Genomic DNA, 26,907 nt, shown 5'->3' with positions numbered 1-26,907 from the left:
CCTGCTCTGGCTGACCTCCTGGAGAGTCCTGGGATGTCTGAACCCCTCTTGTCTGTGGAACTCAAAGGCCCAGTTTTCTGGGTCTGCACCTGAGAAGCTGGCCATGCTGGAGAAGTTACAGAGCAGGGGAGATTGGGTGCACTGTAAATCTGCAATCCTCCTCCTCGAGCCTGCCCCCGATGGTGCCTGCCTGTTTGTGGATACCGCCCTCTTCCACTTCTCCCAGTGACTTTTTAAGTCATGGTGTGCTATTTCAAATATGTTAAAATGAATAAGGAAGGATATAGCAAAATCTCCTGCATCCACCAGCATCCTATGAAACATTACCGGTGGATCCAGTGGAAGCCTCCGTCTTCCCTCTCACCATTTCCACTCCCTTCCTCCCTCCCCCATAGAGAGACTCCCAGAACTTCTTCTCACCTTCTCCACTCTCTTCGTCCCTGTGGCTCTCCTACCTGCTCTTCCCCTGCATCCCATACGTCTCCAATGATGTCACTAATCTCTGCTTTACCCCCCTACACTCACCAGGATCCAATACTGGTTTTGACTTACTCTCTTGGCCTGGGGTGGGAGCCAGTGTCAGAGGTTCCTCTTGGCCTTCCCAAGGTGATAGCTCTTACTCCACAGACCAATGACCCAATGTGCAGGTCATTGCTCCAACTGCCAAGTGTATCACTTAGAATTATCAGCTTGGGGACTGGAGAAATGACCACTATGTTGGTCCAGGGACCCAGTCAGCTCACCGTGAACTGATATCTATCCCCAACTCCTTTTACTGCCAGAACCTCATAAGCCCCACTCTAACAGGGCCCCATCATGACACTTTGGGCTTCCGGGATCAATGTCAGCTCAGAACCTGTGGCCAGTAGTCCTAGACATGTCTGTGTCCAGTGCCAGTGTGCAGTCACCCAAGCATCAAAGAAAACTGCTATAAACATTTGCATACAGATTTTTTGCGAATGTAAGTTTTCATTTCTCTTGGGTAAATATCTAGGAGTTAACTTGCTGGATTGAATCGTTAGTGTAGTTTTAACTGTTTCCAGAGCGTCTGTACCATTTTTTGCATTCTCACCAACAATGCAGGGGAGTTCTAGCTGTTCCTCAGTCTCTCTAGCACTTGGTATTGTCTGTATTTTGTTTTTATTTCAGCCATGCTTATAGCTATGTTGTGGTATTTCATTGTGGCTTTAGTTATTTCCCTAATGACTAATGAGGTCAAACATCTTCTCAATAGCTTACTGGCCATCCAGTAAGCACAATGTCAGTTCGATTTTTTTTTTTTTTGCTCATTATTTATTGGGTTGTTTGATTTCTTATTACTGAATATCGAATGTTCTTTATCTCTTTCGGATACAAGTTCTTTACCATGTGTGCTTTGCAAATATTGTTTCCCAGTCTGTGGCTTATGCTTTCAAAAACAAAGAAACAGACAACACAATTTAAAAATGGGCAAAGGAATTGATTAGATATTTCTCCAAAGAAGACACATAAATGGCCTACAGGTATATGAAAAATGCTCAACATCACTAGTCATCAGAGAAATGCAATTCAAAACCACAATGAGTTATCACCTCAAAACTGTTAAGATGGCCAGTATTAAAAAAAAAAACAAAACAAAACTTAAAATAGCAAGTGTTGGCAAGGAAGTGAAGAAAATGAACCCCTTGTGCATTGCTGGGGGGAGTGTAAAATGGTGCACCCACCATGGAAAACAGTATGGAAGCTCCTAAAAAAATAAAAATAGAACTCCCATATGATCCAGCATTCCCACTTCCGTATATTTACATTTACATTACAAACTAATTGAAATCAGGATCTTGCATAGATTATTGCACTCCCATGTTCATTGCACCATTATTCACAATAGCCAAGAGATGAAAACAACCTAAATATCTGTCAACAGGTGAATGGATAAAAGGTAGTATATATAATGTATACATATAACAGAATATTATTCAGCCTTTAAAAAGAAGGAAATCTTGCTATATGCTGTAGTATGGATGAACTTTGAGGATATTATACTAAGTGAAGTAAGCCACTCACAAAGGACAAATACTGCATGTTTCCACTTATATGCGGTATCTAAAGTAGTCAAACTCTTAGAAGCAGGAAGTAGAATCCTGGTTGCCAAGGGCTTGGGGGAGGGGGAAATGGGGAGTTGTTGTTCAATGAGTATAGATTTGCAGTCATGCAAGATGAAGAATTCTGGAGATCTGATTACAACAATGTTCATATAGTTAACAACATTGTACACTAAAAAATTTGTTAATAAGGTCGGTTTCATATTATGTGTTTTGGCAATAAAAATAAGTTAAAAAATAAAATGCCTTATTCAGTGGCTTTTCATATATTCCCAGTTGTGCATCTATCACAATCAATTTTAGGATATTTTTGTTAGCCCAAGAAGATGCCCTGTATCCCTTAGCCATCACCCCCTACCCCCCAACCCACCCCAGCCCTATAGGCAAGTAATAAACTACTTTCTGTCTCTATGATTTGCCTAGTTAGGAAATTTTGTATAAATGGAATCACACAATATATAGTACGTTTTGTCTGGCTTCTTTCACTTAATATAATGTTTTTGAGGTTCACTCATGTTGTAGCATGTATCAGTACTTCAGTTATTTTTATTGCCAAATAATATTCCATGGTATGGCTATACCACATTTTATTTATACATTCTTCAGTTTATGGGCATTTGGGTTATGTTTAGTTTGGGAATATTATGGATAATATTCCCAAACTAAATGCTGTTACGAATATTCATATACATTTTGAGTTCATGAGTTTTTTTGTGAACATATGTTTTCAGTTCTCTTAGGTAGATCCCTAGGAATGGACATTCTGGATCATATGGTAACTCTATGTTTAACTTTTTAAGAAAATACCAGAATATTTTCCAAAGAGATTCAACTATTTTACATTATCACCAGAAGTGTATGAGGATTCAAATTTCTCCAAATCCAAATATTTGTTATTATCTGTATTTTGGATTATAGCCATCCTATTGTTTTTGCAACATGGTATCTCATTATGGTCTTGATTTATATTTCCCTACTGACTAGTGGTTCTGAACATCCTTTCATATGCTTATTAACCGCTTCTATACCTTCTTTGGTGAAATGTCTATACAAATCTTTTACCCAATTTTTTAATGGGGTCATTTTCTTATTTATTTATTATTCTTATTCTTTATTCTGGATACAAGTTCTTTGTTAGATCTGTGACTTTCAAATATTTTCTCCCAGTCTGTACCTTGTCTTTTCATTTTCTGAATAGTGCCTTCTGAAGCATAAATGTTTTAAATTTTGATGAAGTCCAATTTATCAAGTTTTTCTTTTATGGATCATGCTTTTGGTGTTATATCTAAGAAATCATTGCCTAACTCATGTTTACAAAGATTTTTCTCCTAGGGTTTCTTTTAACAGATTTATAGTTGTAGGTTTTACTTTTAAGTCTCTGATCCATTTTGCATTAAGTTTTGTGTGTGCTGTGAAGTAAGGTTCTAAGTTTGTATTTTTGCATGATATCCAGTTGTACCAGCACCACGTGTTGAAAAGACTATCCTTTCCCCATTGAATTGAGAATCATTGACCATAAATATAAGGAGAGTTCGTTATTTCTGAACTCTCAATTCTGTTCCATTGATCTCTCTCTATGTCAGTACTACACTAACTTGATTATCTGTATTTTTATAGTAAATAGTTTACTATTATAGTAAACTATTACTATAATACTACTAATACTATAGTAGTATAGTATACTATAGTAGTATTATAGTAATAGTTTATAGTTTTGAAATCAGAAAGTGGACGTCTTCCAGGTTTGTTCTTTTTCAAAGTAGTTTTGGATATTCTGTTTTGTTTTGTTTTGTTTTGTTTTTCATTTCCATATGAATTTTTGGATCAGCCTGTGAATTTTTACAAAGAAAGCCTGCTGAAATTTCGATAGAGATTGAATTGAATCTATATATCAATTTGGGGAGAATTACCATATAAATATTGAGTCTTACAACCATGAACATGCAATGCCTTTCCATTTATTTAGATCATCTTTAATTTCTCTCAACAAACATCAATTTGTGTTTCTCAGTGCATAAGTATTACATTTGGTTTGTTAAATATATGCCTAAGCATTTTATTCTTTTTGATGCTATTGTAACTAGAAGTAAGTGTTCCTTAATTTCATTTTTGGATTATTTGCTACATGTATATAGCAATAAAATTTGTTTTATGTATTAATCTTGTATTCTGTGATCTGCTGAACTTCCGTATTAGTTCTACCATTAGAACCATTTTTGTGGATTCCTTAGGATTTTCTGCATATGAAATCATGTCATCTGAGAATAAAAAAATTTCCTTTTTTATTTCCTATCTGGATGACTTTTAGTCCTTCTTCTTCCCTGTTTGAACTGGCTCAAACTTCCAGTGCAATAATGAATAAAAGTAGTGAGCATGTCTTTGTTGCTGACTTTAGGGGAAAAGTATGCAGTCTTTCACTACTAAATATGATGTTAGCTGTAGGTTTTTCATAGATATTCTTTATCATGCTGAAGAAATTTCTTTCTATTCCTAGTTTTTTATTGTTTTTATCATGAAAGGTGGTCGAATTTTGTCACATGCTGTTTCTGTGTCAGTTAATATGATAATGTTTCAGTGCTTTCTTCTTTTAAAATAGTGTATTACATAAATTGATTTTTAGATGTTAAACCAACCTTGTATTTCTAGAATAAATCCCACTTGGTTATGGTATATAATCCTTTTTATATGTTTCTGAATTCAGTTTGTTAACATTTTCTTGAGGGTTATTTCATCTATATTCATGAGAAAGATTGGTATGCAATTTTCTTTATTTTGGATGTCTTTGTGTGTTTTGGGCATCAGGGTAATTGTGCTGGTCTCAGCCAATCGATAGTGATCCTGTCAGCTAGAAATACCTGGAGGCACTCACCTGGACTCCAAGGCGAGCCCCCACAGATATTTCCCCTTTCAGAACCAATGTTGTGGTTGAACTAGCCCTTGTGGTTCTTATTATAATTGCAAGATGCACCTCAGCAGTAACCTTTAGGAAACTTTGAAAGGAGGAAGTTTATTACTCACAAGTCCTGGAGGGTACATGGCATGCCTTGGACCACACAGAAAGGTTGTGGGTGGAGAAAGAGAGCTGGGACCTGGGGTTATGTTTTTATCGGGGTCAAGAGTGAGGGGCCTAGGGTTTCTCAGATTCACTCTTTATTGATGAATTTAAAACAGAATGGGAATTAAAGTACAAGAAGGGAAAAACAAGCAGCCAAAGGGTCAGTTATCTAAGTCAATCAGAGATCTCTAAAACAAAGGAAACTTCAGGGGTGTGGTGGCCTGGCTCTTTACCTAGTCGTGTAGCTGGCAATTTGTTCTTTTTGATATAGCTGTCTTTGAAGTGGTGCCTCAGCAATCAGAAGCTTAATGTCAGGCACTTGCATTACAATTAAAAAAAAAAAACTGTCAGAGGCTCACACTACAGTAATATTGGCCTACTAGAGCTATTTTGAAAGTGTTCATTCCTCTTCTATTTTCTGGAAGAATTTCTGGAGTGTTGCTATTATTTCCATCTGAAATGTTTGATAGCATTCAGCAGTGATGCCATCTGGACAGGAGCATCATTGTGGGAAGATTTTTAATTATTAATTTAATTGACTGTCTATTATTGAGTCTGTTTTGAAGTTTGTGTCTCTCTACAAATTTTTTCATTGCATATATGTGTCTAATTTGTTGGTATAAATTTTGTCATACTATTTTCTTATAATTTTTAAAATTCAATAGGCTCAATGGTGATGTCTCCTTTTTCAGTCCTGATTTTAGTGATTCCTTAGGAATCTCTTTTTTTCTTCTTGGTCAGTCTGCCTAAGGTTTGTGATTTGTTATCTTTTGGTTTCATTGTGTTGTCCAAAAAAATTAATCAATAGTCAATCTAAGAAAAATGGAAATTTTTATTTGAGCCAACCTGAGGACTATAACATAGGAGACAATCTTCAGAAAACTCTGAGGACTGTTCCACCCATTGGAGGTAAAACCGTTATATAAGTTTTTGAGACAAAGTAGCATATTAATAGTTTACATAGTCCAACAAGGCGAGTAGTGGGTATTAATGACCCATTACAGGATTGAGAAAGGAAAGTTACTCTTAAGGAGTTACCTTGCTGGTTCCAGGAGGAAATTTCTTTTCTTTCTTTCTTTTTTTTTTTTTTCTGTTTTTTTTTTTTTTTTGGCGTGTGGGCATTCCTGTATCTTTTAAGGGGATCTAGTTAATGTATAATGTGATGCACAAATCACACTAAAGGGGAGGGGGTAGTGGCTCAAATGGGCAGAGAGAATTTTATGTTTAAAATTTTTCTTGTCCTGCCTGAAAATAATTTTATTTCATTAATTCCACTTTTGATCATTAATCTTTCAATAGGAAGCATTAGGTGATCAAGTATTTGGTCCCTAAATGTTAGGGTGATTCTTTACCTGCCTTGGGTCCATCATGTCCCTTGATGCTGGGTCCTAATAGCCCGGTTCTTTCTTTCCTTTTAGGGGGTGGTACTAGTAAGATGTCTGGCAAGGAATAACGGTCAATTCCAAGTTGTCCAATAGGACTTGCACCAATTTTACCTTGCATGTGCATTGTGCATGTCCATTATTTTATAGAGAACTATAGATGTGATCAATAGTTCCCAGTTGTTTAGATATCATTATCTTAGTAGGAGCAGGTGATACACAGTGCAAAAAACAAGAAACTAAAACTTTATAAGTTACACAAACTGTAATCAAAGTGGGCAATAGGAGGAACAATATCATTAGTAAAGATTTAAGCCAATATCCTCTTGAACCAAACCATTTTCCTAGCATTTCCCTTAAACTGGGAAGAGGATCATTCAGAGTGGAAATCTGATTTTTCAGACGCACCATAAGGGGGGGTTGCATTACAAGACTCATCAGGTATAAAAACACAACATTCACTATGTATTATAGCATAAGCTCCCCCTTGAGAGGTGTTAGAATATTGAGGGCCATGCAATTCTGTAGGACTGCTTTTCTCATCATGGAAATTTCTGAACTGAGCAAACAAATGGCTTGGTTACTATCATTTAAGGATTGCTGGGTGAATTTTGTTAAAGCCTCTGTATGAGTAATGATATCTTCTATTCCAAGTGAAGGAATAAATATTGCAGCCAAATAATCATACCATTGGAAAACTGATTGAACCCAACATGCCAACATTGAAAGCAGAATGACAGCAGCTGTTTTCAAGGCTACCTGTAGGTGACATTGAGCCTAAAGGAAACCAATTGTACACCATCCTAACCAATCTGGGGAGATCCAAGGCCATAAATTTGTTCCATAAACCTATTGGGTCCTGTTAGGAGCTATCCCACCATTTTAACATCTAGTGAAAACCGTCTTTCAGACCTTGAAACATACACCCAAAGGTTATCAAACATTAGATAGGATTAATTTGGGATTTAAAAACATTGACTAATGTGGATCTGATGCCATCGTTCTGCAACTTGCAGCTTGACGTCAGGCGGATGCTTTCGAAAGCTGTGAGAATGGCCTGATGCATTCCTTTGGACTGCCACGCTTTATGCTACTGGATGCTAAGCCACGTTGCATTCATCCATTTCCTTACTGATGGGAATTTGGAGTGTTCCCAGTTTTTCCCATCACCAACACCCTTGTGCCTGTGTTCTTGTACACTACAGGTACCAGCGTGTCTCCGGAAGAAGTACCAGGCAGCGGACTTGCCGGAACATGGAGGAAATAGCTTTTATTTTTCCTTCCAGTTTTAAGATCTTGGGCTCAAAGCAAGGACTCTGGAGTCAGATTGATTGGTTTCAATCCTGCCGCTGATCCCCACGAGCCGAATGACCTTGGGCCAGTGGCTGAACCTCTCAGTGCCTGTTTCCTCACCGGTAAGAGGCCAGTAATAGTTGGTACTATAGTTCTAGGCGTGTCACGCGGATGCATTACTATTTATGCCCAGCGCTTAGAAGAGTGCCAGGCACAGAGTCCGTGCTGGCACTAAGTTGCTTTCAATGGATTCTGCCAGATTACCTCCCAAATGGATCTCTTGCACCACCGCCACAGGGGTTTGCTCCTAACCTCTCCCACCCTCGGAATGGTTAAGCTCTTTGAAGGTTGTCAACCTAGTGTGTGAAACCCGATTCGTGGTTTTAGCTCACATCTCCAGGATCAGCGGTGGGGAGCATCTCTTGGGGTGTAACTGGCCACTGCGATTTCCTCTTCTTTGAATTTGCCTCAGAGCGGGGGAAGGGCTGATGGAGCGAGGCCAACCCCAGTCTGTCCGGCAAACCCGCCTGCCAATAACGTTTGCTGAGCCACATTTGATGGAGCAGTTGAGACAGAGACCTTACAGAACGAAAATACGATCCCTTTGCTCTCTGGCCGACCCCTGATCACTGACTGCGGGACTCCCGTGCCCATTCTCCTGTCGGGTCGTAAGGCTTGCGGTGGAAGGGAGGCTGGCAAATGCTTTCGGCGCGTGCTAGGCGTCCAGCGCCTCCATCTTGACGTTTCATCCTCACCACCCGTGGAGCCCAGCGCCCTAACTCCCCGACCCCCTGTGTAGATGGGAGACGGAGGCTCAGAGCAGCTGTGACTCTAACCGGAAAGGGGAGGCGGGACAGGAGGAGGCGGGCCGAGAGGCTTGACAGAGGGAGGCACTCCCACCATCCCCTTCGCCAGCCCACTGGCCGGACCGCCCACAGGCTTGGGGGCAAACCAGAGGCCCTCGACCCCATTGGTTAGGCCTCGAGGCGGCAGGCGAACAAGGCGCCCGCTGGTTGGCGGGGCCCGGACCAATGAGGAGGCCGCGGCGCGGGCGTGGGAGGCGCGCTGGAAGCCGCGCGTCGTCTCGTTTGAGGCGAGCTCGTGCGGCGCGTGAGGTGGCTGCCGCTGCCCTCTGAGCGCCGCCCGCCTCACCCGCCGTGACCGCGCCCGCGACCGCGACTCGGGCCATCGACCGTCGCCCCGGTTCCGGCGCCGCCAGGGTCGCGACATGAGCTCCCCCGATGAGGTGTCTGTGTGGGGAACGGGTTTCGGCCCAGAGGGCGGGGAGCGGGCCGGCGTCGGCCCGGCCGGCCCCACAGTCCCATGGGGACCCGACCCAGGCCCCGAGCCCGGGGAGCCGCGGAGCGGCGAGGGCGGGGGCGGCTTCCCGGACCCCGAGGGCTTCCAGTCGGAGCGGGAGATGCTGGAAGCGGGAGGGCCGGTGCCGTGGGGCCCCGAAGGCCGACCTGGCTCCCCGGCTGACGACACGAGGGACCTCCTGGACGAGGAGTCTGCGGCGGCCATCTTGCTGCAGCTGGCCGAGTGCGCCGTGCTGGGCGTCCGCAGACACCCGTCCCCGGCGAGCTGCGCCGCCTTCGAAGTGTCCGCCGTGTGGGCCGGCCTCGAGGCGGGTCCCGGCGGTCGAGGAGCGCCCGACCAGAGCTGTGGGGAAGCGCCGCCAGCTCCGGCCCGCCCTCTCCACCTCGGTGGGCCCGAAGCGGGCCGGGCCTGGGCGAACCCTGAGAGAGGCCCTAAGCGTAGGTTGAACGTGGCTGCGGATCGCCAGCGGCTCCCCGAGGAAGGCCTGGCCTGGCTGCTGTCCAACCCCGAGTCCTCAGATGAGTTCAGTGAGACACAGCTGATGACGGTGAGCACTTACCCCAGAGGAGGAGGCCAGGCCGAGCCCAGCACACCCGAGGATCCCGGGGACACTCCCAGACACTCGAATTTCCAAGTCAGGGAGAATTTTCTTCACGTGCCAGGCTCTTCCCTGTCCTCGGCTCCACGAGGACTCACTTCGGTTGTGGAAACGCAGGACGTGGGAGAGCAGGGCATCTCTTCCCCTAAGAAAATGCGGAGCGTGCTCTGGGGGAAGGGGGGCAGCAGGCCCAGCTACCCGGGAGCTGCTGCTGCTGCTGCTGCTGCAGGTGGCCTGCCGCGGGTCACTCCTAGGAAGAAGGGAGCCCAGGAGAAGAAATCCCTCAGGGGAGCCTCCAAACTTGCCCTGGGGACAACCTTCCCTTCCGGGGGAGAGCGAATCTCGGCAACTGCCCTGGAACCGGCCACCTTGCCCCCAATCTCTGGTATTCTGCTGCTTGGGAGATCCAAGAGGTATACCTTGGTCCCTTTGGGAACCGAACAGTCCAAGCACACCGGCGCTGGGAAGAAATCCGTGGCCAGGCGGGCAAGGGAGTCTGAGGCGGTGGCGGGAGAAGATAAGGACCCAAATAGAGACCCAGCCGCAAAGCGCCGAGTGAGTAGGCCATGCTCCTCCTCTCTCCCCACTCTTCCCCCACCCCCGCTCCAACCGCCCCCAGGACACACGTCTTCACCCATGCTGCCTCTGTCCATCCCTCAGGGGTCGTCATTGGGTGCCCCTCGGTCACTGGGTCATTAGGATGCCAGGTCGGGCTCCTTTTACTAGGGACAAACATTAAGGTAGCACTTCGGGTGTGCTGGGCCCGGTTCTCCACCCTTGGCCTGTTTCCAGCCTCCTCTGCGAGACTGGGGCTGGGATGGAAGGGAGGGCTGGTAGCTGAATTGGGTCGGGGGATCCCTTAAAAGCTTCCCCCAAAAGCCTCAGTATTTAGACTCACCAGCTTCCTGATTCCTACTTCCTAGCTGTTCCCCAGACCTTCCTTGCAGGGGACCTGGGCTTTCTCAGTGCCCCACTGTTGTCCCTAGATCAGCTCTGCCTGCTGGCCTGGGGCTGACTGAGGGAGAAAGTGCTAATGAGATCAGCCTTTCAATTCCCTTCCCAATTCCCTGCCTCACCCCGGCCCCGAATCACACAACTCTCCCTCTCTCTCTCTCTCTCTCTCTCTCTCTCTCTCTCTCTCTCTCTCTCTCACACACACACACACACACACATACACACACACACACACACACCCCACACACACCCCACACCCCCCACACACACACACACATCCTTAGTCCAAATCGGTGAGAAATTCTTGTTTCAGCTGCCAGCTTACAGGCCAGGCACATCTTTTCCACGCATGCATCGTGGAAAAGCCAGCAGTGGCGACCTCAACACCAGAGGCCCCCAAGATCCAGGAAACTCAGAGCCCTTGGCCCTGAACCCAGGAGAAGTCATGCCCAGGGGGCCTGTCCCCTCAGGTGAGTGTCGTGGGTTTGATATGAGGGGAGGGGAGAGGGGTTGAGGACAGAAACCTCTGGCTCTGTCTCTGCTGGGGGCACAGCCTTGCTCCCAGGCAGCTTCTCCCACAGGAGACGGGGTGCTGGCAGGGCTGGCCTTGAGCCACATCATCCTCTGTGTGGGGTTTGTGCGGCCGGGGTGATCGGTGGCAGTGCCCCAAACAGCTCCTCCGGGTGTAGACTTGCAGGGGAACAGCCTTTTCTGTTAAGTCCTGTTCGCCCACATTGCTCTCCCACGTGCTGGCTGTGGCTGCAGCTCTGGGAGGGTCGAATCCAGAGCCACAGTCTTTGGGGACCGCGGTGGCGAAATGGCTGCCCCCGGGGAACAGGGGAGGCAGGCCCAGAGAGAAGGTTCGGGCTGCTGGGCAGAGCAGGGGCGGCTTGTTGCCAGCGGAGGGTGGTGCTGCCTCACCTCACGTTAGACCCCGCTTGGCCCTTTCCACCTCACTGGGAGCCTGGGAAGCTGGATTGTGTGTCCTTTCCCTCTCAGGTGACCGGGAGCCACTTGACCATCCCCCAAGACCGGAAAGGCAGCAGCAGCCACTGGGAACGCCGGGCTGTCCTTGGGTAATGCTTCCTCTGGCTCCTGGAAATGCAGGCCCAAACTCGAGGGCGGGATCTGGGTCCAAGTTCAACTGACATGTGTGGGGCCCCCCCTCCCCTGCCCCCATCGCGTACCCCACGGAGGGGAGCCCACCTCCTTTCCACTGAGGAGCCCTTGCCAGTCTAGCCACCCGGCTTTGGGATGGAGGGCCCTGGAGAGAGGAGAAGGTGGAGGAGAGAGGAGGCCAGAGTATACTAATCATTTCTCTTCCTCCTGTGTCTGCTGGCCTAGTGTCTCGTGCTACAGAGAGAAATAGACGACCTTAAGGAGCAACTTGGTATGAGGAACCAGGGACGGAGAGCGGTGTCTTAGTGCAGAACCCAGGTGGGCACCTGGGGTGGGGGTGGGCTGCAGGTGCAGTCGGCCTCGCAGGGACCAACATCCCTGTGGGGAGGAGAACCTAGCAGGCCTGGCCCTGGAGCCGGCTGTGCATGTACAGCTGGGCGTGTGTACAAGTAGCAAAGTACTGTCTGGACTGCATGCACACTTTGCCAACCAGACCAGTCCTAGGGAATCTCCTTCTGATAGGACTTTTAGAGATGCCTCGTTGATTTTTTCCTTGAACTGCTGCTTGGTGTGGCTTCTAAGGTTCTTGTTGGATTGTTTGTTTGTTTGTGTGACGAGTTCTGACTGGTTGTGGCACGGCCCACAGCATGAGAGCTGCTGGCACATTTTGTTTCCCTTTAGGAACCGGTTCCACATTCAATTTGGGTGGTGGGGAGTGATCAGGCCCAGAGCTCTTTGCATCGGGTCTGGAGGGGGTTTCAGGTTGCAGGGCTAGGCGGTTCCTCACGGGGATAGGGGGACGGGCTTCTATATCCCTCTGTCTGGAGCGCCTGCTAATGCCTGTCCCTGTTGCAGCCGCCATGCAGTACCAGGCTGACAAGTTCCAGACCCTTTGAAGTGAGTGTTACACACGCCGTACCCCTTCCCACAGTCCTGGCTGTTGAGCAGGGCTGGGGGCTGGCCCTGGCTTGAGGCTCTTCCCTGACTCCGCTGTTTCACAGGTTGAGCCCAGCGTCTTCCTGCAAGAGGAGCAGCTGGTACCTTTGGGGCCCGGGAGCTGTGGCCAAGCTCGTTCCCTCCTGTTCTGCCTCAGCTAGGGCTTCCTCTCCCCCTTGTTTTGCCCCCGCCCCGCCCCAGTTTCACAGCAGTTTCCAATTAAAGTACCTCTCCTATTCTGTGTTCTGTGTTCTGCCTTCTCTCTGGAGGGGTAGGGGTAGGGGTAGGGGGCCGGGGCGGGGCGCTGCTCCACGTCAGAGCCTTTTCCAGAACAGTATCTCTGGCATCCTGTGGTGGGGACTCTGGGCCAGCCTCTGCTACCATCCCTGCAGTCAAGCCAGCGGAGTGTCCCAGGTCTGGGTCCTGTGTGTGCTCTGCCAGGCCACATTGGCACGTCCTCCCTTTCCCCCGAAGGCCCTCTTCTAGTTCTCTCCAAACCCCCCTCCTCCTTTGGGGTCTGGCGGTTCCCATTCATCTCTGCCATTCCCCCTCCCCATCAGCAGGAACTCATGACCCCCTTCCAGAGCTCCAATCTGGAAGCTTTCACATCCTCCCTGCCCTAGCCAGCTGACCACCCTCCTCCAGCCTGGTCGTCTCTATACCCTTGAGTGGAAATTGGCCCGTCAGGTTCTATGGCAAGTGTGGTTAGTAGGTCTGTGTTCTTGCATGGTCCCCGTCAAATACTCTTCCACCCGCCCCATGACACAGATTTTCCTGGAAATGATATTTCCGTGTCCCAGCTCAATCTCCCAGACTGCCTCTTTAGGACACACGAGACTGAGTCTGAACTCCATGTTCGATTTCCCCCTCACTGGAGGTTGGGGAGCACTTCCTTCCCTCAGCCGGGACCCAGGGCTGTACCAGCCTGAGACTCAGAGGGACAGATTTGTGTTTGAGTGAGGCGAGGGTGGTTCTGCCTGACCGCCTTCCCGAAAGACCGGTGTTTTGCTACACAAAAGGGGGTATGATGGTAGATAGGACATTCCAGGTTGGTGACTGTGTGTCCCTGTGTGTGAATAAAAGTAATCAGGGATAATCTCCCTTGAGGGAGAAAGATGTGATTCAGGGAGTAAAGGGAGTAGAGGCTGGTCCAGGTTCTGTAAGGCATTGAATGAGCAAAAGCAAGGGTCGGATCTGTTTTGTTCAAGGGTTGTTGTTAAATTCCCAAAACATAGGAGGGGGATGATGCAGAAGTCACCAAACCCCACGACAGGGTGTCGGGATGCTCAAAATGTTGGATTCGCTGGAGGAGGCTCTCGATCCTACTCTGTGATCCTATGATGTCTGACAACTACTGTGGGTGTGGATGGAATGAGATTGGGAAGGGTGGCTCCTCAGAGTAGCTCATCTTAGAATCAGGGGACCCATATATGAGACCACCCAACATGAGCTACCCGGGACAGGGGCGGGATGGGCGCAGTGAGGATGGGAAGTAAGGAGTGACTGCACCTGGACAATGGGAAGCACTTGGGTCCACCCTTCCCCCATATTCTCACCCTGACTCGCTTCCAGAGTTCATGGCATGAGCTCAGGCGGACAGACCACATGTGGGATGGGACAGTCACAGACCTCAGGGTGAGAAAAGAACGTTCGTGGGACTTAATCCTTCCACTCAAACCCCTCCCTGGAGAAGGTGGGCTTGACTGCTTAGTTTACAGCTTTGACCCTGAACCTGATCCACTGGTTATTGCTTGGCGGTGTAGCACATCTCGCTGCTGTCTGCGTAACTAAGTTTGGCAGAGACCTTCCAGCTGAGGTTTCTGCTCACCGAGACGTGCAGGCAACTTGTGCCCGGGGAGAAGTCCAGCACCAGCACCAGCACCGCCTGTCGGCAGAGGGGGTCTCGGGGCTGTGGTCACCAGTGTGAGGAAATAGAGAAGCTTGTTGAAAGGGAGGTGACATGGGAGGGCGTGACCTCAACCCTTGGTGATGCATTTTCCCTGCCTCCCTTCCCTCCACTGAGCACACAATCTCTCTGTTCCGTGTTCTGACCAACTACCACAGAAAAATGTTGCTGGAAACATGTATATCACAGGCTGTGGCTTGGCCCTGAGCTTTCCAGTTCCAGAGGGAAATAGTGGCAGGTCATACATCTGGCCCCCGTGTGTAGGAGGAGGTCAGAACCCCACCCTCATTCAGTTCACCCCATTTGCCTTTCCCCTCAAGCCCCTTCTCCAGCCTGGGAGACAGTGGCGGCTGGCCTGGAGAGCCCTAGACCCCATCCTGCCTGCTTCTGCTCCCTGCCCAATTACTGGGAAGATGCCCCCTCCCCACCCCACCCGCTCCACACCAGCACCAGCCCAACCACAGGCCAACTGCTCTCTCTGACTCTTGGGGGGAACTGATACAAACAAAGAAGGTAGGTGTAGGTGAGCTCTGGAGAGGGAGCTGGGTGTGGTGGGCAGAGTAATCATGCCCAAAGATGTCCAAATCCTAATCCCTGCTCTGGGACTCCAGAGTCCTTGCTTTGAGCCCAAGATCTTAAAACTGGAAGGAAAAATAAAAGCTATTTCCTCCATGTTCCGGCAAGTCCGCTGCCTGGTACTTCTTCCGGAGACACGCTGGTACCTGTAGTGTACAAGAACACAGGCACAAGGGTGTTGGTGATGGGAAAAACTGGGAACACTCCAAATTCCCATCAGTAAGGAAATGGATGAATGCAACGTGGCTTAGCATCCAGTAGCATAAAGCGTGGCAGTCCAAAGGAATGCATCAGGCCATTCTCACAGCTTTCGAAAGCATCCGCCTGACGTCAAGCTGCAAGTTGCAGAACGATGGCATCAGATCCACATTAGTCAATGTTTTTAAATCCCAAATTAATCCTATCTAATGTTTGATAACCTTTGGGTGTATGTTTCAAGGTCTGAAAGACGGTTTTCACTAGATGTTAAAATGGTGGGATAGCTCCTAACAGGACCCAATAGGTTTATGGAACAAATTTATGGCCTTGGATCTCCCCAGATTGGTTAGGATGGTGTACAATTGGTTTCCTTTAGGCTCAATGTCACCTACAGGTAGCCTTGAAAACAGCTGCTGTCATTCTGCTTTCAATGTTGGCATGTTGGGTTCAATCAGTTTTCCAATGGTATGATTATTTGGCTGCAATATTTATTCCTTCACTTGGAATAGAAGATATCATTACTCATACAGAGGCTTTAACAAAATTCACCCAGCAATCCTTAAATGATAGTAACCAAGCCATTTGTTTGCTCAGTTCAGAAATTTCCATGATGAGAAAAGCAGTCCTACAGAATTGCATGGCCCTCAATATTCTAACACCTCTCAAGGGGGAGCTTATGCTATAATACATAGTGAATGTTGTGTTTTTATACCTGATGAGTCTTGTAATGCAACCCCCCCTTATGGTGCGTCTGAAAAATCAGATTTCCACTCTGAATGATCCTCTTCCCAGTTTAAGGGAAATGCTAGGAAAATGGTTTGGTTCAAGAGGATATTGGCTTAAATCTTTACTAATGATATTGTTCCTCCTATTGCCCACTTTGATTACAGTTTGTGTAACTTATAAAGTTTTAGTTTCTTGTTTTTTGCACTGTGTATCACCTGCTCCTACTAAGATAATGATATCTAAACAACTGGGAACTATTGATCACATCTATAGTTCTCTATAAAATAATGGACATGCACAATGCACATGCAAGGTAAAATTGGTGCAAGTCCTATTGGACAACTTGGAATTGACCGTTATTCCTTGCCAGACATCTTACTAGTACCACCCCCTAAAAGGAAAGAAAGAACCGGGCTATTAGGACCCAGCATCAAGGGACATGATGGACCCAAGGCAGGTAAAGAATCACCCTAACATTTAGGGACCAAATACTTGATCACCTAATGCTTCCTATTGAAAGATTAATGATCAAAAGTGGAATTAATGAAATAAAATTATTTTCAGGCAGGACAAGAAAAATTTTAAACATAAAATTCTCTCTGCCCATTTGAGCCACTACCCCCTCCCCTTTAGTGTGATTTGTGCATCACATTATACATTAACTAGATCCCCTTAAAAGATACAGGAATGCCCACACGCCAAAAAAAAAAAAAAAACAGAAAAAAAAAAAAAAGAAAGAAAGAAAAGAAATTTCCTCCTGGAACCAGCAAGGTAACTCCTTAAGAGTAACTTTCCTTTCTCAATCCTGTAATGGGTCATTAATACCCACTACTCGCCTTGTTGGACTATGTAAACTATTAATATGCTACTTTGTCTCAAAAACTTATATAACGGTTTTACCTCCAATGGGTGGAACAGTCCTCAGAGTTTTCTGAAGATTGTCTCCTATGTTATAGTCCTCAGGTTGGCTCAAATAAAAATTTCCATTTTTCTTAGATTGACTATTGATTAATTTTTTTGGACAACACAATGAAACCAAAAGATAACAAATCACAAACCTTAGGCAGACTGACCAAGAAGAAAAAAAGAGATTCCTAAGGAATCACTAAAATCAGGACTGAAAAAGGAGACATCACCATTGAGCCTATTGAATTTTAAAAATTATAAGAAAATAGTATGACAAAATTTATACCAACAAATTAGACACATATATGCAATGAAAAAATTTGTAGAGAGACACAAACTTCAAAACAGACTCAATAATAGACAGTCAATTAAATTAATAATTAAAAATCTTCCCACAATGATGCTCCTGTCCAGATGGCATCACTGCTGAATGCTATCAAACATTTCAGATGGAAATAATAGCAACACTCCAGAAATTCTTCCAGAAAATAGAAGAGGAATGAACACTTTCAAAATAGCTCTAGTAGGCCAATATTACTGTAGTGTGAGCCTCTGACAGTTTTTTTTTTTTAATTGTAATGCAAGTGCCTGACATTAAGCTTCTGATTGCTGAGGCACCACTTCAAAGACAGCTATATCAAAAAGAACAAATTGCCAGCTACACGACTAGGTAAAGAGCCAGGCCACCACACCCCTGAAGTTTCCTTTGTTTTAGAGATCTCTGATTGACTTAGATAACTGACCCTTTGGCTGCTTGTTTTTCCCTTCTTGTACTTTAATTCCCATTCTGTTTTAAATTCATCAATAAAGAGTGAATCTGAGAAACCCTAGGCCCCTCACTCTTGACCCCGATAAAAACATAACCCCAGGTCCCAGCTCTCTTTCTCCACCCACAACCTTTCTGTGTGGTCCAAGGCATGCCATGTACCCTCCAGGACTTGTGAGTAATAAACTTCCTCCTTTCAAAGTTTCCTAAAGGTTACTGCTGAGGTGCATCTTGCAATTATAATAAGAACCACAAGGGCTAGTTCAACCACAACATTGGTTCTGAAAGGGGAAATATCTGTGGGGGCTCGCCTTGGAGTCCAGGTGAGTGCCTCCAGGTATTTCTAGCTGACAGGATCACTATCGATTGGCTGAGACCAGCACAATTACCCTGATGCCCAAAACACACAAAGACATCCAAAATAAAGAAAATTGCATACCAATCTTTCTCATGAATATAGATGAAATAACCCTCAAGAAAATGTTAACAAACTGAATTCAGAAACATATAAAAAGGATTATATACCATAACCAAGTGGGATTTATTCTAGAAATACAAGGTTGGTTTAACATCTAAAAATCAATTTATGTAATACACTATTTTAAAAGAAGAAAGCACTGAAACATTATCATATTAACTGACACAGAAACAGCATGTGACAAAATTCGACCACCTTTCATGATAAAAACAATAAAAAACTAGGAATAGAAAGAAATTTCTTCAGCATGATAAAGAATATCTATGAAAAACCTACAGCTAACATCATATTTAGTAGTGAAAGACTGCATACTTTTCCCCTAAAGTCAGCAACAAAGACATGCTCACTACTTTTATTCATTATTGCACTGGAAGTTTGAGCCAGTTCAAACAGGGAAGAAGAAGGACTAAAAGTCATCCAGATAGGAAATAAAAAAGGAAATTTTTTTATTCTCAGATGACATGATTTCATATGCAGAAAATCCTAAGGAATCCACAAAAATGGTTCTAATGGTAGAACTAATACGGAAGTTCAGCAGATCACAGAATACAAGATTAATACATAAAACAAATTTTATTGCTATATACATGTAGCAAATAATCCAAAAATGAAATTAAGGAACACTTACTTCTAGTTACAATAGCATCAAAAAGAATAAAATGCTTAGGCATATATTTAACAAACCAAATGTAATACTTATGCACTGAGAAACACAAATTGATGTTTGTTGAGAGAAATTAAAGATGATCTAAATAAATGGAAAGGCATTGCATGTTCATGGTTGTAAGACTCAATATTTATATGGTAATTCTCCCCAAATTGATATATAGATTCAATTCAATCTCTATCGAAATTTCAGCAGGCTTTCTTTGTAAAAATTCACAGGCTGATCCAAAAATTCATATGGAAATGAAAAACAAAACAAAACAAAACAAAACAGAATATCCAAAACTACTTTGAAAAAGAACAAACCTGGAAGACGTCCACTTTCTGATTTCAAAACTATAAACTATTACTATAATACTACTATAGTATACTATACTACTATAGTATTAGTAGTATTATAGTAATAGTTTACTATAATAGTAAACTATTTACTATAAAAATACAGATAATCAAGTTAGTGTAGTACTGACATAGAGAGAGATCAATGGAACAGAATTGAGAGTTCAGAAATAACGAACTCTCCTTATATTTATGGTCAATGATTCTCAATTCAATGGGGAAAGGATAGTCTTTTCAACACGTGGTGCTGGTACAACTGGATATCATGCAAAAATACAAACTTAGAACCTTACTTCACAGCACACACAAAACTTAATGCAAAATGGATCAGAGACTTAAAAGTAAAACCTACAACTATAAATCTGTTAAAAGAAACCCTAGGAGAAAAATCTTTGTAAACATGAGTTAGGCAATGATTTCTTAGATATAACACCAAAAGCATGATCCATAAAAGAAAAACTTGATAAATTGGACTTCATCAAAATTTAAAACATTTATGCTTCAGAAGGCACTATTCAGAAAATGAAAAGACAAGGTACAGACTGGGAGAAAATATTTGAAAGTCACAGATCTAACAAAGAACTTGTATCCAGAATAAAGAATAAGAATAATAAATAAATAAGAAAATGACCCCATTAAAAAATTGGGTAAAAGATTTGTATAGACATTTCACCAAAGAAGGTATAGAAGCGGTTAATAAGCATATGAAAGGATGTTCAGAACCACTAGTCAGTAGGGAAATATAAATCAAGACCATAATGAGATACCATGTTGCAAAAACAATAGGATGGCTATAATCCAAAATACAGATAATAACAAATATTTGGATTTGGAGAAATTTGAATCCTCATACACTTCTGGTGATAATGTAAAATAGTTGAATCTCTTTGGAAAATATTCTGGTATTTTCTTAAAAAGTTAAACATAGAGTTACCATATGATCCAGAATGTCCATTCCTAGGGATCTACCTAAGAGAACTGAAAACATATGTTCACAAAAAAACTCATGAACTCAAAATGTATATGAATATTCGTAACAGCATTTAGTTTGGGAATATTATCCATAATATTCCCAAACTAAACATAACCCAAATGCCCATAAACTGAAGAATGTATAAATAAAATGTGGTATAGCCATACCATGGAATATTATTTGGCAATAAAAATAACTGAAGTACTGATACATGCTACAACATGAGTGAACCTCAAAAACATTATATTAAGTGAAAGAAGCCAGACAAAACGTACTATATATTGTGTGATTCCATTTATACAAAATTTCCTAACTAGGCAAATCATAGAGACAGAAAGTAGTTTATTACTTGCGTATAGGGCTGGGGTGGGTTGGGGGGTAGGGGGTGATGGCTAAGGGATACAGGGCATCTTCTTGGGCTAACAAAAATATCCTAAAATTGATTGTGATAGATGCACAACTGGGAATATATGAAAAGCCACTGAATAAGGCATTTTATTTTTTAACTTATTTTTATTGCCAAAACACATAATATGAAACCGACCTTATTAACAAATTTTTTAGTGTACAATGTTGTTAACTATATGAACATTGTTGTAATCAGATCTCCAGAATTCTTCATCTTGCATGACTGCAAATCTATACTCATTGAACAACAACTCCCCATTTCCCCCTCCCCCAAGCCCTTGGCAACCAGGATTCTACTTCCTGCTTCTAAGAGTTTGACTACTTTAGATACCGCATATAAGTGGAAACATGCAGTATTTGTCCTTTGTGAGTGGCTTACTTCACTTAGTATAATATCCTCAAAGTTCATCCATACTACAGCATATAGCAAGATTTCCTTCTTTTTAAAGGCTGAATAATATTCTGTTATATGTATACATTATATATACTACCTTTTATCCATTCACCTGTTGACAGATATTTAGGTTGTTTTCATCTCTTGGCTATTGTGAATAATGGTGCAATGAACATGGGAGTGCAATAATCTATGCAAGATCCTGATTTCAATTAGTTTGTAATGTAAATGTAAATATACGGAAGTGGGAATGCTGGATCATATGGGAGTTCTATTTTTATTTTTTTAGGAGCTTCCATACTGTTTTCCATGGTGGGTGCACCATTTTACACTCCCCCCAGCAATGCACAAGGGGTTCATTTTCTTCACTTCCTTGCCAACACTTGCTATTTTAAGTTTTGTTTTGTTTTTTTTTTTAATACTGGCCATCTTAACAGTTTTGAGGTGATAACTCATTGTGGTTTTGAATTGCATTTCTCTGATGACTAGTGATGTTGAGCATTTTTCATATACCTGTAGGCCATTTATGTGTCTTCTTTGGAGAAATATCTAATCAATTCCTTTGCCCATTTTTAAATTGTGTTGTCTGTTTCTTTGTTTTTGAAAGCATAAGCCACAGACTGGGAAACAATATTTGCAAAGCACACATGGTAAAGAACTTGTATCCGAAAGAGATAAAGAACATTCGATATTCAGTAATAAGAAATCAAACAACCCAATAAATAATGAGCAAAAAAAAAAAAATCGAACTGACATTGTGCTTACTGGATGGCCAGTAAGCTATTGAGAAGATGTTTGACCTCATTAGTCATTAGGGAAATAACTAAAGCCACAATGAAATACCACAACATAGCTATAAGCATGGCTGAAATAAAAACAAAATACAGACAATACCAAGTGCTAGAGAGACTGAGGAACAGCTAGAACTCCCCTGCATTGTTGGTGAGAATGCAAAAAATGGTACAGACGCTCTGGAAACAGTTAAAACTACACTAACGATTCAATCCAGCAAGTTAACTCCTAGATATTTACCCAAGAGAAATGAAAACTTACATTCGCAAAAAATCTGTATGCAAATGTTTATAGCAGTTTTCTTTGATGCTTGGGTGACTGCACACTGGCACTGGACACAGACATGTCTAGGACTACTGGCCACAGGTTCTGAGCTGACATTGATCCCGGAAGCCCAAAGTGTCATGATGGGGCCCTGTTAGAGTGGGGCTTATGAGGTTCTGGCAGTAAAAGGAGTTGGGGATAGATATCAGTTCACGGTGAGCTGACTGGGTCCCTGGACCAACATAGTGGTCATTTCTCCAGTCCCCAAGCTGATAATTCTAAGTGATACACTTGGCAGTTGGAGCAATGACCTGCACATTGGGTCATTGGTCTGTGGAGTAAGAGCTATCACCTTGGGAAGGCCAAGAGGAACCTCTGACACTGGCTCCCACCCCAGGCCAAGAGAGTAAGTCAAAACCAGTATTGGATCCTGGTGAGTGTAGGGGGGTAAAGCAGAGATTAGTGACATCATTGGAGACGTATGGGATGCAGGGGAAGAGCAGGTAGGAGAGCCACAGGGACGAAGAGAGTGGAGAAGGTGAGAAGAAGTTCTGGGAGTCTCTCTATGGGGGAGGGAGGAAGGGAGTGGAAATGGTGAGAGGGAAGACGGAGGCTTCCACTGGATCCACCGGTAATGTTTCATAGGATGCTGGTGGATGCAGGAGATTTTGCTATATCCTTCCTTATTCATTTTAACATATTTGAAATAGCACACCATGACTTAAAAAGTCACTGGGAGAAGTGGAAGAGGGCGGTATCCACAAACAGGCAGGCACCATCGGGGGCAGGCTCGAGGAGGAGGATTGCAGATTTACAGTGCACCCAATCTCCCCTGCTCTGTAACTTCTCCAGCATGGCCAGCTTCTCAGGTGCAGACCCAGAAAACTGGGCCTTTGAGTTCCACAGACAAGAGGGGTTCAGACATCCCAGGACTCTCCAGGAGGTCAGCCAGAGCAGGATGCAGGAGAGAGAGGTGACTGAAGGCAGAGGAGTATGAAAGGGAAAGAGCAGAAGGAAGGTATGGGAGGAATGGAGGGGTGTCAGAGTAGGAGTTGGGTGGCAGACAAGGGAAATTCTAACATCCATGGGCCATATAGAAACCAAGAGAGGGACCACTCCCCAGACATCAGTACTGCTCAGCTCAGGGAAGCTGAGAACTGACAGTTCCAAGAAAAATTGAGAGACACCTGGCTATCCACACCCACCGCCATCACAACTGGTAGGCCTTGGTTGTGCGTCCTTCAAAACTTTAAAACATACTTGTACATATACTTGAATGAATTCTCATATATTACATAGGATTGACTGGTGTGTGTGTGTGTGCCCACGCACGCAAGTGCTTTAATTTACAAATGTGAATCCAAAGCCATCGTTCTGCAACTTACAGTTTGAAGTCAGGCGGATGCTTTCGAAGGCTGTGAGAATGGCCTGATGCATTCCTTTGGACTGCCACGCTTTATGCTACTGGATGCTAAGCCACGTTGCATTCATCCATTTCCTTACTGATGGGAATTTGGAGTGTTCCCAGTTTTTCCCATCACCAACACCCTTGTGCCTGTGTTCTTGTACACTACAGGTACCAGCGTGTCTCCGGAAGAAGTACCAGGCAGCGGACTTGCCGGAACATAGAGGAAATAGCTTTTATTTTTCCTTCCAGTTTTAAGATCTTGGGCTCAAAGCAAGGACTCTGGAGTCAGATTGATTGGTTTCAATCCTGCCGCTGATCCCCACGAGCCGAATGACCTTGGGCCAGTGGCTGAACCTCTCAGTGCCTGTTTCCTCACCGGTAAGAGGCCAGTAATAGTTGGTACTATAGTTCTAGGCGTGTCACGCGGATGCATTACTATTTATGCCCAGCGCTTAGAAGAGTGCCAGGCACAGAGTCCGTGCTGGCACTAAGTTGCTTTCAATGGATTCTGCCAGATTACCTCCCAAATGGATCTCTTGCACCACCGCCACAGGGGTTTGCTCCTAACCTCTCCCACCCTCGGAATGGTTAAGCTCTTTGAAGGTTGTCAACCTAGTGTGTGAAACCCGATTCGTGGTTTTAGCTCACATCTCCAGGATCAGCGGTGGGGAGCATCTCTTGGGGTGTAACTGGCCACTGCGATTTCCTCTTCTTTGAATTTGCCTCAGAGCGGGGGAAGGGCTGATGGAGCGAGGCCAACCCCAGTCTGTCCGGCAAACCCGCCTGCCAATAACGTTTGCTGAGCCACATTTGATGGAGCAGTTGAGACAGAGACCTTACAGAACGAAAATACGATCCCTTTGCTCTCTGGCCGACCCCTGATCACTGACTGCGGGACTCCCGTGCCCATTCTCCTGTCGGGTCGTAAGGCTTGCGGTGGAAGGGAGGCTGGCAAATGCTTTCGGCGCGTGCTAGGCGTCCAGCGCCTCCATCTTGACGTTTCATCCTCACCACCCGTGGAGCCCAGCGCCCTAACTCCCCGACCCCCTGTGTAGATGGGAGACGGAGGCTCAGAGCAGCTGTGACTCTAACCGGAAAGGGGAGGCGGGACAGGAGGAGGCGGGCCGAGAGGCTTGACAGAGGGAGGCACTCCCACCATCCCCTTCGCCAGCCCACTGGCCGGACCGCCCACAGGCTTGGGGGCAAACCAGAGGCCCTCGACCCCATTGGTTAGGCCTCGAGGCGGCAGGCGAACAAGGCGCCCGCTGGTTGGCGGGGCCCGGACCAATGAGGAGGCCGCGGCGCGGGCGTGGGAGGCGCGCTGGAAGCCGCGCGTCGTCTCGTTTGAGGCGAGCTCGTGCGGCGCGTGAGGTGGCTGCCGCTGCCCTCTGAGCGCCGCCCGCCTCACCCGCCGTGACCGCGCCCGCGACCGCGACTCGGGCCATCGACCGTCGCCCCGGTTCCGGCGCCGCCAGGGTCGCGACATGAGCTCCCCCGATGAGGTGTCTGTGTGGGGAACGGGTTTCGGCCCAGAGGGCGGGGAGCGGGCCGGCGTCGGCCCGGCCGGCCCCACAGTCCCATGGGGACCCGACCCAGGCCCCGAGCCCGGGGAGCCGCGGAGCGGCGAGGGCGGGGGCGGCTTCCCGGACCCCGAGGGCTTCCAGTCGGAGCGGGAGATGCTGGAAGCGGGAGGGCCGGTGCCGTGGGGCCCCGAAGGCCGACCTGGCTCCCCGGCTGACGACACGAGGGACCTCCTGGACGAGGAGTCTGCGGCGGCCATCTTGCTGCAGCTGGCCAAGTGCGACGTGCTGGGCGTCCGCAGACACCCGTCCCCGGCGAGCTGCGCCGCCTTCGAAGTGTCCGCCGTGTGGGCCGGCCTCGAGGCGGGTCCCGGCGGTCGAGGAGCGCCCGACCAGAGCTGTGGGGAAGCGCCGCCAGCTCCGGCCCGCCCTCTCCACCTCGGTGGGCCCGAAGCGGGCCGGGCCTGGGCGAACCCTGAGAGAGGCCCTAAGCGTAGGTTGAACGTGGCTGCGGATCGCCAGCGGCTCCCCGAGGAAGGCCTGGCCTGGCTGCTGTCCAACCCCGAGTCCTCAGATGAGTTCAGTGAGACACAGCTGATGACGGTGAGCACTTACCCCAGAGGAGGAGGCCAGGCCGAGCCCAGCACACCCGAGGATCCCGGGGACACTCCCAGACACTCGAATTTCCAAGTCAGGGAGAATTTTCTTCACGTGCCAGGCTCTTCCCTGTCCTCGGCTCCACGAGGACTCACTTCGGTTGTGGAAACGCAGGACGTGGGAGAGCAGGGCATCTCTTCCCCTAAGAAAATGCGGAGCGTGCTCTGGGGGAAGGGGGGCAGCAGGCCCAGCTACCCGGGAGCTGCTGCTGCTGCTGCTGCTGCAGGTGGCCTGCCGCGGGTCACTCCTAGGAAGAAGGGAGCCCAGGAGAAGAAATCCCTCAGGGGAGCCTCCAAACTTGCCCTGGGGACAACCTTCCCTTCCGGGGGAGAGCGAATCTCGGCAACTGCCCTGGAACCGGCCACCTTGCCCCCAATCTCTGGTATTCTGCTGCTTGGGAGATCCAAGAGGTATACCTTGGTCCCTTTGGGAACCGAACAGTCCAAGCACACCGGCGCTGGGAAGAAATCCGTGGCCAGGCGGGCAAGGGAGTCTGAGGCGGTGGCGGGAGAAGATAAGGACCCAAATAGAGACCCAGCCGCAAAGCGCCGAGTGAGTAGGCCATGCTCCTCCTCTCTCCCCACTCTTCCCCCACCCCCGCTCCAACCGCCCCCAGGACACACGTCTTCACCCATGCTGCCTCTGTCCATCCCTCAGGGGTCGTCATTGGGTGCCCCTCGGTCACTGGGTCATTAGGATGCCAGGTCGGGCTCCTTTTACTAGGGACAAACATTAAGGTAGCACTTCGGGTGTGCTGGGCCCGGTTCTCCACCCTTGGCCTGTTTCCAGCCTCCTCTGCGAGACTGGGGCTGGGATGGAAGGGAGGGCTGGTAGCTGAATTGGGTCGGGGGATCCCTTAAAAGCTTCCCCCAAAAGCCTCAGTATTTAGACTCACCAGCTTCCTGATTCCTACTTCCTAGCTGTTCCCCAGACCTTCCTTGCAGGGGACCTGGGCTTTCTCAGTGCCCCACTGTTGTCCCTAGATCAGCTCTGCCTGCTGGCCTGGGGCTGACTGAGGGAGAAAGTGCTAATGAGATCAGCCTTTCAATTCCCTTCCCAATTCCCTGCCTCACCCCGGCCCCGAATCACACAACTCTCCCTCTCTCTCTCTCTCTCTCTCTCTCTCTCTCTCTCTCTCTCTCTCTCTCTCTCTCTCTCTCTCTCTCTCTCTCTCTCACACACACACACACAC

General features: G+C 46.5%; 1 protein-coding gene and 2 pseudogenes across 3 annotated transcripts; all 3 read left to right on the top strand.

Moving 5' to 3' along the window:
- Nucleotides 1-438: 438 nt before the first annotated feature.
- On the top strand, nt 439-26,907 carry LOC309622003 (uncharacterized protein CXorf49 homolog pseudogene; annotated as a pseudogene). Its single transcript has 2 exons — nt 439-7,712; nt 22,649-26,907. The product of its transcript is annotated as an uncharacterized protein CXorf49 homolog pseudogene (transcript).
- On the top strand, nt 7,710-10,900 carry LOC309622002 (uncharacterized protein CXorf49 homolog pseudogene; annotated as a pseudogene). The gene has a single exon. The product of its transcript is annotated as an uncharacterized protein CXorf49 homolog pseudogene (transcript).
- Nucleotides 10,931-12,977, top strand: LOC309622004 (uncharacterized protein CXorf49 homolog). The gene is made up of 5 exons (XM_082409232.1): nt 10,931-11,153; nt 11,683-11,759; nt 12,028-12,073; nt 12,658-12,699; nt 12,804-12,977. The coding sequence occupies exons 1-4, from the start codon at nt 11,033-11,035 to the stop codon at nt 12,696-12,698; spliced, it is 285 nt and encodes a 94-aa protein (XP_082265358.1). The 5' UTR covers nt 10,931-11,032; the 3' UTR covers nt 12,699; nt 12,804-12,977.

This window comes from Balaenoptera borealis, assembly GCF_965194805.1.
Source record: "Balaenoptera borealis genome assembly, contig: HAP1_SCAFFOLD_1368, whole genome shotgun sequence".
Taxonomy (NCBI): domain Eukaryota; kingdom Metazoa; phylum Chordata; class Mammalia; order Artiodactyla; family Balaenopteridae; genus Balaenoptera; species Balaenoptera borealis.
The sequence above is the reverse complement of the archived record's forward strand: the minus strand, read 5'-3'. Positions and strand labels throughout refer to the sequence as shown.